Consider the following 12,459-nt stretch of genomic DNA (forward strand, 5'->3'; position numbering starts at 1 on the left):
CTTTTCCTTATGTTGTAATTTTCAAGGTTTTCTGTTTTAGCCTTAGTAAATGTGCATATTGGTTGGATACTTGGGGCTCTCAGCAAGAACTAAATTTCTCTTTATTGCTTAGTGAGGTGCTTTTTTTTTTCTCTTTTCAAAAAAAGAGAAAACAACGTTGCTAAAATTCCAGTGACAGATATCTACAGAACTTTACCTTTTCATTCCTGTACGGTGCAGCAGTTATAGTCACAGCAAATGTGTATGTATTCTTAGTGTGATAACTTGAATCATGATAACTTAAAATTAAATTCATGCACAATCACACATTGCAAAGTATGATCATACACAATCCAACCAGGCACATCCACTTTCAATTGCATTAAAAATGAATTTGGCCTCCATCAATCAAAAATGTTGCATAAATGCAATTTAAAAATTCCAGATTTATGAAACGAAACAAGAGCCAACAGGCAGGATCACAAAATTTTAGACACTCATGAATAAAATGCACAATTATTTAGAAAAATTTACTTTTGTCAGTTATTTACAACATTACAAACAGCAGCTGCATTTGATCCAGAATTTTTCCTGTTATTTATATTCCACTCAACAAAAGAATGGATTATTATTGTATTATAACTGGTTGGATCATGAACTGATGGCAATTCCAGCTGGTTAAATTCAGATTTCTTAAAGACATATTCTTAACCATTTCAAATTAAATAATGTATCCAATTACAATAATTTAACCATTTGTGAAGTTAAAGTACATACCATGAAGGATGATGCCTAGAGAAATACAAACACAGTTAAAAAACAAGTTTGGAACTCTGCAAAATAATCTTAAAGCAACAGTGTCAAGGAATGAAGTTTCTATTATAACAGCTCATACACACAACATATAAATATTTGGGGCCTATCTAGTATACTACTTTTAAAAAGTGGGGAAAAATAGCAAAAAAGAAAAATAGTTGGTGAAATGAGGATTTGTGTGGATCATCATTTAATACAACTCCAAAGCGCTATTCAGATAATAATTTTAAATAATTATTTATAAAAAACACTTGTAGCCTCCTCTGACTTCATCAAGATGATACCTTTTCCAAATACGAGATTCCATCACGAACAGATACATAATGGCTCACAAACTGGCTTTGGGAGACAGTGTAGAAGTAAACTGCCTTAGAACATTCTGGAATCTCAAATGTTTAGAGATCATGAAAGGACAGAGTGATAACGATACCACTAGAGGAAAATTCCTCACCTGACCTCATGTGTTGGAGCACAGTTGAATATGCAGATGTGCTAAAAATATTCTATAAAAATAGACCTTCAGGTAATGTATGCAAAGTGTCTATAAAACATAAATGAATTGTGTGCTTAGATGGGTTCTATCCCAAAGATACATCATTGTGTATATGTAAATACTCTAATATTAAAAGAAAATAAAGAGTTGATATCTTAGAAAGAACCATTTCACAACTACTGTTGTGATGGGGAGAATTCTCCAGCGTATGACCAGTTGTGTTCCCTGCGCCAGCAAGCTGATTTGTCATCACAGCAGTTAGACAAGTCCTGGCATACAGGGGCATTCGAGAAGTAAACTTTCAATATTCCAGTGAGTGAGGTATTGTTATTAACATCTCTAATATGTAATCGAGGCAACTGTCTGTCTATACTTACATGGCCCAGGTTTATAGCTCATCACTCATATCAGAACCCAGTTTGACTCCACGGCTCACACTCTTACTCATTCAATATTCTCTCTCTGCCAGGCCACAGCTACACAGACACGGAGAGGAACAGAGGTACGCATCATATCTCTGCTGCCTGTTTTTACTGCTTGATTCACAAAGAGGTTGGGGCAGCTTCTGGTGGGTGGGGGGCAGTATGCAGAGCTTAGAACCCCACCCTCCTGGGCCTGCAGACATTATGTCTAATGAACTCTGGGTGTGGAGGTGGATGACTTCAGCCACCAGAGAATTCCCTAAGGAGAAAAGGAGTCTTACAGAAAGTCCCAGAAACTGACCCTGCAGATCGGAAGAGAGTAGGAATTATAGAACTGCACATCTCATCTGGACATAGCCATCCAGGATAATGAGCATAGTCACAAGAGGATAATGAACCATGAGTTGTCTCACTCAGTTCTCTAATATTACAGTTCTCAAACAACTTTCTAAAGAATCCTCAGCTGAGGCCAGCACAGAGAAAGGGAAGAATCTACGGACTGCCACAGCCCTGTGAGTACCAAGAACCAAGAACCTTTGTGGCGAAGCATATGGGCAGGATCTGCAGCATTGTGGGCACAGACAGCCACACAGAGCCAGGTAGGAGGTGGCATGTATCTGTGTGTCTGACTCAGGGGCACAGGACATAGTGCAGAGTGATTCCCAGATATGTGCATATAGGTTTAGGAAAGGACTAGGATTTCCATATGAACAGACAGAACTTGAAACCAGTGGGATTCAAGCATTAATGCGAAGGTGATCTCATGTATATCTCCAGGCTGGTGGGTTGGGTAGGGCTAGGCATCTAACTTTTTGGATCACAAGACCTTTTATGCATCTATCAAAAGTTCTAAATTCTTAAACAAAGAAAATGCCCTCTCCCCTCCTCAAAACAAACACCAGTCTTGCTTAACTCAGGGTGCTTTTTGTTCGGCCTCACTGAAGTTCTTGATGTCACGTGGATGCCCCCGGTTCCTGCGAACACTGACCTCTGTGACTACAACTGCCACCCTGGTATTTTCCTTCATTGAACAAGGACTTGTGGAAGGTCAACAGCAGTGTATACAATGAAATCCCCTTCTTTCAGGGCGATTCACTTGTTTTTTGGCTACAGCTCTGGTGTGGATGCTGAGTAAAGCTCTTATTTCTCCAGTGAGTCTGTGTTCAGCATGTGCCCAAGGCAAGGCATCCAGATTAACACCAGCCTTGCCTGTGTGCACATCCTGGCCTTGCGGATTCTATTGGCATGCTTATTATTGTTTAGGCAATGTAGAAATACTATGTCCTTTTGGAATATTATTTAATCTGAGAAATAAAGATATTGGCTTATGGGGCATTAACAGTTATAGCAGAGGAACTGCCTATTTTAATCACCGTTTGAGTTTTGAGCCTAGCTTTATGCCACATTCCTTAAGCAACAGCACAAGTTGAGAACAGGAACATGAAGTTCTTTCCAAAAAAAGAACATATTTGATTTTTCTTCCTCAAAGATTTGGAGCCCTGCTCAATTTTGCAAATTCAGTGTAACTCCACCACCATCTCTTCCTCCCTTGGCAGCCATTCCCCGAAATCTTCAAGTAAGTAAACAAATTGTATCTGATAAGCCCCAACACAAAATGATCATAAAAAGTTCAGGAATTCTTCTGAATAACACATGCTTCTGACCTTGACCAACCTAGTTTCTAAAAGCTACTTTGTCTATGCCCGCAGAGCTTCCTAACTCTCCCTTGTCAGAGTGCAGCAGATGGAATCACCATAACGTATTCTATGTATGGGAGTGAACCTGGACACTTCAACGTCCACCAAGCAAAGCAGCTGTCTTAATAATGCTTGATAAGACCAACCTGGAGGATGGGGGGTACCAAGGGAGTCAGCAAAATGTGCTGTGCATACAGGGGCTGCCCCAGCATGGTCCCTCTCAATACAAGAACAGCAAACAGCAGGTGGAGGGGAAAGAGGATTAACCTCTTGCCTTCATGTGCAAGAGAAACCTTCATTTTCAGTTCTTTAGTTTTAAACAACCAGTAGCCCTTTAAGAACAACAACCAAAAAAAAAAAAATCCCCAAATGGAAGCTTAGGCATAATAGAATTGAACACCCCATAAGTGATAAAAAAATTTTGTCACAATAAGATTGACAAGCCAAAAATGAACATTTCCTGTTTTGGTGAAACTTTTCAGAAATAAGTTTTTTATTACTAATTAAGGGTATGAAACAAAACAACTAAGCAACAATAAAAACAACAAAGAAAAACAAACATACCATCTAAGAGGGTGCCAAAATGCATCGCCTGCAAGTACTCCTTCTCCCGCATGAAACCTTTCAGGGGTGTGGCCCAGCCTTCACTCAACACTTGGACCCACTGAAGGTCCAGCTGCAAAACACCAAAGCAGGTGAACATTTCCATAAGTTGTTCTTCAGGCATCTCACCCAGCACAGTGCCTTCTGAGACAGCTGACAGGAGCTGGAGGCAGAACCTTTTACATTTTAACTGTCTGAATTTTTTATGTTGACCCACGATCCAAGGACCAGACAGATTTAAGTCTAGAACTCTCCTATGGAAGAGTAATAAAAAGATTTCTAAATGAAATGATTTATCCAAACCCTTTAAGCTCTATCTAACCCTACACTGCTGATTTTGTCTCTTACCAACCCTCCTTTGCCTGTCCTTTACCTTTTGTTCTTTATTACACAAAAATTCTGGTTTGGCTGATTTTTTTCCACCATGTGGACAAACAGTTGGCTATAAGGTAGGGTCCCAAATTATTAGCGAGAGAGAGAAAACCCTTCTAACTCTGGCTCCTGGCACTCAAGGAACTTGGATCTTCTTCTGCTTTCTGGTTGGGGCCTTTCACCAACAATGCTAGACAGTGGGTCATCTAAATACATGTGGTACCCATCCTCCTCTCCACCTGCAGATTTTTATTCATCCTTGAAAACCTGGCAGCCAGTCATGGCTCTAAAATCCTTCCTGCTGTGCCTATAACCAAAAAATTAATCACTGGATTTTGTGAAGTTCTTGTGGAACATTATATTATTGGAACTAAAACACCACCCTGTAATTACAGTTATGTATCTACTGTCTGGCTGGAGGTCCGGGGCGTTCAGAATTTATTCCATGCAGTTGACAATACTGTTTTTAAAAAGCTGATGGCTTATCAGTAGCTGAAGTAGTTTCCCTAAATTACTCTAGCTTTTAGAAATCTCTACTGCTTTAATGGAGAACAAAAATATTCCAGTAAAGACTTGATCTTTTACTACAGACCAGCTAACACTGATTCACAGAACAGCATACACAGCACAGTTCAGCACTGGAATTGCATCTGACACTGTCCAGGTGGCAGAATCAGTGCAACCAGGGCTATCACTGTCTTCAGATTAGACTCTCCCTTGTGAAGATAAGAGTAGAGCAGTTCAAGGCATTTGTATAATTTGTTTTCTTCAAATTCCTTTACAACTGCCCAAGAAGTCATTTACCTTCTCAACAAACTGTGATCTTGGTCACTGCCAACAAATTATTATCAGCCTGAAGGCTGACCCTTGCAAAGCTGAATATACAAAGATAGCTGCATAAAAATGATCCATACATAAACAGAAGTTACTTTCACGGTCTGCCTCTGCACATTGTATTGATCAATGCTGTGTAACAACTCTTGATGAGAGACAGGCTTGTAGAAGAGGTTTACAAAATGGCAAAAATGCAGTGATTTTACAGTATCTGTAACGTTATTATAATGACTGGGAATGATCACAGTGCACCCTCTTACCTTGGTAATTGACAGTGAAGGGAGAGTTTCAGCCTCAGCTTGAACTTGGTCAAGTTTGTTTTCAGGCACAAAGAGCTCAATGATGCCTTTGATGACAGTGTGTGGTACAATGTTCTGCAATGAAGCAAAATTGATAATAAATAAAATTAAAACCACAAAAAGAATGCTTCCATAAAAGCAGCCTGGATGATCTTCCATGACTTTTATTAAATTGAAAACAAGGGCTCATTAGCCTACTCACCTGCTCTTGTAGAAGTTCCACTACCTGCTGAACACACTCACTTACTGAGGATAAGTTGGTTTTAAGCACACACTCCGGGGTTTCGGGTTTCTCATAATCAGAATCAATACCTGTAAATCCTGCAAAACAGGAGAGTAAAAGAAAGAATTACAGCTAGACTGACAGACGGCTTGTGTGATCAATTGCTTGGCTGGCTGACTTGGCAGAGGTAGACAGCTGTCATCTACTGGTTTTGCACCCCAGATGCCTGCTACGGCAAGAACGGGCTGAGCAGAACCCAGAAACTAAGCACTCAGTCCAGGTGTCCCAGGCAGGGACTTGATGATTTAAACCATCACCTGGCAGGGTCAGCGTTGGCCAGAAGCTGGAATCAGGAGCTGAGCTAGGAATCAGAGCCAGGTGCTGTTGAGAGCAGACGTCACCACTGCTTTCACTGCTAGACCAGAAACCCACCCCAGAGAAAAATCCTTTTAATCAAAAAGGCAGTAACATATGTGGGAATGATGTGTTAAACTGAACACCCATCTTTGACTTCCAACAATGGGTAAGAAGTTACACAGCTGTTATTTTTAACATGGAAAACTCAAGCCATCAAAAAAAAATCTAAGTACAAACCACTGACAACTGGTTAACACTGAAAAGAAAAGCAAGGGGAAATTCGGAAACACCATCCTGCCTGCCTACTCACAGACACCTGTATTTCAGTTCTCTCAACTTTGCTGCTATAGCAGAGTGACACTTCTTGAAGAACAAACCAAAACCCTGCCTTTTAATAAACCCACACACATAGTGCAAATAGTATGATTTAGTAAAAAGCTGTGAACATTACATGCAATTTTGTAAAACATAATTTGAGACTTCAGACAGACTCTGAGGCCAGAATAAATACGGATCTGCAGTCTGAATAATTGACAAAGGGATGGCTAGCTTATTCCCATACCTTTAATTTCCCCAGCCCGGGCTCGTTTGTAGAGGCCTTTTACATCTCTGCTTTCACAAATACTTAGAGGTGCATCTACAAATATTTCAAAGAATGGCAGTCCTGCTGATTCATGGATTTTGCGGGCATTCTCACGATCCTGAAAAACAACACACTTAAGGATATAAGTGGAGGTTTCTATGGTATGAATGAATTCCCCAAGCTTTATATCTTCCACATTTTATTCATAAATTCATGTTTTGGAGGTGGGACTGTGGAAGGCCATCAGGACCAGTTAAGGCTAACAGGGTCGCATCCCCACAGTGGGTGGGAGTGGACGGCTTTACAGCCTGGGCGACCTGAGCTGATGCCTGCCCACTCTGTTGTACAGCACTGTGTCCTGATGCCCTAACAAAGCGTTCACCAGATGCCAAGGTCATGTTCTTAAGACTGACAGTATTCAGAATCTTCAGTTGATCAAACTTCTATTCTCCATAAATACCCCAGGCTGTGGTATCTTGTTAATACAACAGAAAATGGACTAAGACAAAATTCCATAGTACAATTCTTAATCGCACCACATTGTATGTTCTGTTGTCTGTTAAGCTCGAGATAGCGTTGGGATTTGTCCTCTGTCGTGTTCAGAGAAAGACCAGAAGCCTTGCTCTGGTAAACACAGCTTTATCAGGAACATGCAGAGAAAACTAGAGAAAACCAGTAAAGTGGGAACATTTTAGCCAAAGCAAGTATTCAAAGTACATGGCACATTTTTGGTAACTCCCCAAAGTCTCTTGTTTTAAAACAAGAAGCGTGATACTCTACCTCAGTGACGTCAATACTAAACACACATAACCCAATGCTTTGGCCGCTTTTTTCTTGACTCAGCTAAACATTCTTTTCAAACATTTGATTGCTGAATGTTAAGAGTTGTTCTTGTTTAACTTTTTTCTTCTGTTCAACTCTAACCAGATACCCCTAATGGCAATGAGAGTGACAGGGTTAATGTCAATTGCAGACCTGGAATTTGGAAGTAAGGGAATTCTTCTTTATGTTAAACAGAGGAAAAATGAGGGAGCACGTGAGGGAGAGCAACGGTAGGCGGACGGAAAGCACAACGCTGCTTTGCACCTTCCTTGCGTCCAACTTCTTTTCCTAACAGTTTGGAAGTCCTTTTGAACGTACTCACGCTGTCTGCAGGTATCGTGTGCAGTTCCAAAGCTTTCTGGAGTCTTTTATTTTGAGGAGACAGAGACAGAGAGAGGAGAGGGAGAGAAAGAGCTCCCTTCTGCTGGTTCATTCTTTCAATCTGCAGCAGCCAGGGTTTGACTCGGGGCAGAGCCAGGAGCTGCGAGCACAGCGAAGAACTGAATGACACAGAACGCAGTGTCTTAGCTGTCGGCTTAAGTGCTTGTTCCCCAAACATTTTACCTTGGCGAAAGGAGAGATGAAGCTGGTGATGCAGATCAGACCAGCATCTGCGAATAGCTTTGCCACTTCGGCAATCCGGCGGATGTTTTCTTCTCTGTCTCCGGCAGAGAAGCCGAGGTTCTTGTTAAGCCCATGACGGACATTGTCACCATCCAGGGAGTAACAAGGGATGCCGTGGGAGACGAGGTATTCTTCCAGAGCAAAGCTTATTGTTGTCTTTCCAGCACCTGAAAGTCCTATAAAAAGCAGGCAAGATACACTGCTATTGTCCCAGATTGTTCTGAACTGAGCCTGCACTTCTCAGCATTAACTACTTCTCATTACAATCACTTGATCGAACTTAAATCAAAGCCATCACAGCATGATGGACTTGGGAAAATTAACAAAAGACACACATTGTGAAACTGGAGGGGAGGAGAGAAGGGAAGAGAGGGAACTTGGGGGAGGCAGAAGGAAGAGCCCAGCACCAATTAAACTGTATCAAAAAACAATAAAATAAATAAATAGATAAATAAATTAATTAAAATCAAAGCCATCAAAATCCAGAAAAAACAATAACTTATTACACATCAAGCACTTGTTTTTTTTATTTTTTTTAAAGATTGTTTTTTTATTACAAAGTCAGATATACAGAGAGGAGGAGAGACAGAGAGGAAGATCTTCTGTCCGATGATTCACTCCCTGAGTGGCCACAAAGGCTGGTGCTGCGCCGAACTGGAGCCAGGAGCCAGGAACTTCCTCCAGGTCTCCCACACGGGCACAGGGTCCCAAAGCTTTGGGCCATCCTCCACTGCTTTCCCAGGCCACAAGCAGGGAGCTGGATGGGAAGTGGAGCTGCCCAGATTAGAACCGTCACCCATATGGGATCCTGGCACGTTCAAGGTGAGGAGTTTAGCCACTAGGCCACAGTGGCAGGCCTGAAGCACTTGTATTTCTTAAAAAGATGTATTTTTACTGGAAAGGCAGATTTATAGAAAGAAGAAGAGACAGAGAGAAAGATCTTACTTCTGCTGGTTTACCCCCCAAGTGGCTGCAATGGCTGGAGCTAAGCAGAGCTGAAGCTAGAAGCCAGGAACTTCTACAGGTCTCCCAGGTGGGTGCAGGGTGTCAGAGCCTTGCGCCATGATCTACTGCTTTCCCAGGCCACAGGCAGGGAGCTGCATGGGCAGTGGAGCAGCCAAGACACGAACCAGTGCCCATATGGGATCCCAGCACTTGCAAGGTGAGGATTTAGCCTCTAGGCTATTGTGCCAGGCGCAAAACTTGCACTTATCTTAAATGCCTTATTTTTCATTTGGTCATGTCAAACATGAGACAGATACTCTCTTTATTCTCATCTTTCACATAAGAAAACTGTGACTTAAAGAGGCAAATGGCTTGTCCAAAGACACACAGCTAATGTAGGTGGAGCTGGGATCCAACTTCGTGTCTCTGGATGTGAAGTATCTGGTGTCTTTAGATCTCTTTAATCAACCATCTACCTCTGTGACATGAGAATAAAAAATAAATATACAGAAAGTGAATCTTGGGTCTGGGAAAGCAGTTTAGGATGGCCCAAAGCCTTGGGACTCTGTACCTGTTTGTGAGACCTGGGGGAGGTTCCTGGATCCTGGCTTCAAGTCGGCGCAGTGCAAGCCATTGCACTCACTTGGGGCATGAATCATCGGACAGAGGATCTTCCTCTGTCTCTCCTCCTCTCTGTATATCTGACTTTACTATAAAAATAAAACAAATTTAAAAAAAATAAAATAGAAAATAAAAAGTTAGTCTTAAATCATTTGTTTACTTAATTTGTAAAGAAGAATTAGAGAGAGAATATCTTCTATCCAGTGGCTCACTCCTCAAATGGCAACAACACTCAAACTATGTCAGGCTGAAACAAGAGCCTGGATCTCTCACTGGGGTGGCAGGGGTCCAGTCCCTTGGGCCACCTTCTGCTGCTTTCCTAGGTACATTGGCTGGCACCCACAGGAGATGCTGGCATCACGGGCAGTGGCTTAATCTGTGAAACCACAATGCTGACCACCGGATGATTTAAGAGAAAAACAGAGAAAATCTACTCTTTAGAGTCCTTTTTCCTCTTTGTCTAGAGCTCTTTTTCTTTTCAGGGGAAATCCACATTAGGTAAAATGGATTTTGTGGATACATACCAACACAAAAGTTATTTTTGCAAATAAGCCTCTCATGGAGGCAAACATAAAATGAGTGAAGTTTTTGGAACACAGCCGTACTCACTACCTCAAACCAGGTCTCTCGGAGGGAGCTGGGGCCAATATTTCAGGCATAGTGGCAGGCGACTGCTGTAGATGTGAATACAGCAGGCTCCCGGCCCGATGTCTATTCTCACCTGGAGTTTAGGCATGAATGGAATCAGGAGACCAAAGCCGCTAGGAAGAAACCTGCTAAAAAGCAACAGTAGGACTGATTTGGACAGGAGACAGAAGAGCAAGAAAGGAGACAAGGCAGAGCCTTGCCTGCCATATTGAGAGGTGTCTGTCTGTGAATAGAGAGTAACACAGGCACTGATTTCACAGATAAACGTAGTTTCATGCCTGGGCTTATTTCCATTTGAAAAGTCATGTCTATGAGATGAATGAACTTGGCTTGTCCTTCTGAGTCCAGGCGCTGTAGACTTACTCCGCAGGGAATGCCTTCCTCTACCTTGTACTCGGAATATAAGGTAACAGCCCACCACTGGGCAGGGAGAGGCAGCTCTGTCCCTAATCCCCAGCTCTGACACTTGTGACTGTAAGAATGCAAGAAAAAGAGGATTCATGAAGTCACCTCAGTGGGAGTAAGCTTTGCCCATCAATAAGAAGGAACTTTCATGCAAACGGAAATCACTCATGTTCTTTCTAGCACAGACTGTAAGGTTTGTTAAGTTAGTTTCAAGTGAGATAGACCCTTAGGATGTCAGAATACTGGAAAACCATAGGAAAAATTTGACATCTTATGATGGCCAATTGCTTGGTATCTTTGAAAAGCCCCATTCATAAGGGCCAGTTTCGAGGCATAGAGTGACTGAATCCCCAGGGGCTGGAAACAGATGTTCCATCCTTGCTGCCAAAAACGAGAAAACTGCTGGACAGCTGCTTTCTGCGACTTGATCAGACTGTGTTTTTACAATCAGATCTTGCTCTTTTTCTCTCTGGTAGAGTTAGGATTGACACCCAAATGTTACATGTGCAATCTGATCACCATAAAACTGTGTGTCACATCAGCTTTTGATCCAAACACTGAGAAATACAAATACATGATGCATATATTGATGTTGAAATGGATATTAGATATTGAAGTGGAGAGAGAGAGAGAATATGGCATACCTGTTAGCCACACCGTACAGCCTCGGAATCCACCCTTTGTTCCAACCACTTGCCCTCTCTTGTTCCTGCTCACATGGTGGGCTTGGTAGACTACGTTTGTGGACTTCTGGCTTTCCTGTAAAACAAAATAATATCAAGCACAATATTCATTTAATAAAATACATATTTACTACTGGGGTAATACAAATCCACTTGAAATTTTCATTTGCAAAAATGACATATATAACAAATCATATAAAAGATGTTTTGGAAAAGGCTTACTCTTATCCCTCCTAATATAAGCTTTAATCACCTCTGCCCATTACTCTGAACCATTAGGCACATGGATGCATTTCTCACAGCTGTGAGTATATATACTGCTTTCTCCATTCCCGTCACTTACTTAGTGTTACTCATGCCTTTTTCTTTGCACAAAATGCTTTAGATAGATAGATAGATAGATTATTGTGTAATAGTTCATAGGAGGGCCCGGTGCGGTGGCGCAGTCGTGCAGTGGTTAAGGTCCTCACCTTGCACGCCCGGGATCCCATATGGGTGCCGGTTCTATCCCAGCAGCCCCGCTTCCCTTCCAGATCCCTGCCTGTGGCCAGGGAAAGCAGTGGAGGACGGCCCAAAGCCTTTGGGACCCTGCACCCACGTGGGAGACCCGGAAGAGGCTCCTGGCTTCGGACTGGCATAGCATCGGCCGTTGCGCTCACTTGGGGAGTGAATCATCAGACGGAAGATCTTCCTCTCTGTCTCTCCTCTCTGTATATCTGCCTTTCCAATTAAAAAAAAAATCTTAAAAAAAAATAGTTCATGGGATTATGCAACACTAGCTGTTAAATAACCTCCTCTTCTACAGTTGGCAGAACATCAGCTCTTAATTCTGCTTGTTTAAAACCAAGCACTGCCTTTAAAGTGCCCATTAGGACCTTCTGAGACTATAATTCAAGTTAGACAATTTGTGAAGCTATGCAACAGGCATGGTTTTAACCTTTGCACCTTAGGTGATGGTTGGGGAAAATGTCTGTTCCTAGAAAATGGAAGTTTTCTCCAAGTCATATGGATTTGAACCAAGAAGAGCCCAAGA

General features: G+C 42.0%; 1 protein-coding gene across 1 annotated transcript in view; it reads right to left on the minus strand.

The window, feature by feature from the left end:
* The window catches only part of PAPSS2 (3'-phosphoadenosine 5'-phosphosulfate synthase 2), a 118,768-nt gene that overhangs the window by 12,539 nt on the left and 93,770 nt on the right, over positions 1-12,459 (minus strand). Inside the window, exons 3-8 of the mRNA XM_040976038.1 lie at positions 11,388-11,502; positions 8,065-8,300; positions 6,658-6,796; positions 5,718-5,836; positions 5,477-5,590; positions 3,972-4,083 (exon numbers count right to left, since the gene is read on the minus strand). Of these exons, the coding sequence (XP_040831972.1) occupies positions 3,972-4,083; positions 5,477-5,590; positions 5,718-5,836; positions 6,658-6,796; positions 8,065-8,300; positions 11,388-11,502 (835 nt within the window). The remainder of the gene's footprint in view (positions 1-3,971; positions 4,084-5,476; positions 5,591-5,717; positions 5,837-6,657; positions 6,797-8,064; positions 8,301-11,387; positions 11,503-12,459) is intronic.

Source organism: Ochotona curzoniae, unplaced genomic scaffold, assembly GCF_017591425.1.
Source record: "Ochotona curzoniae isolate NIBS_2020 unplaced genomic scaffold, NIBS_Ocur_1.0 contig_2692, whole genome shotgun sequence".
NCBI lineage: Eukaryota > Metazoa > Chordata > Mammalia > Lagomorpha > Ochotonidae > Ochotona > Ochotona curzoniae.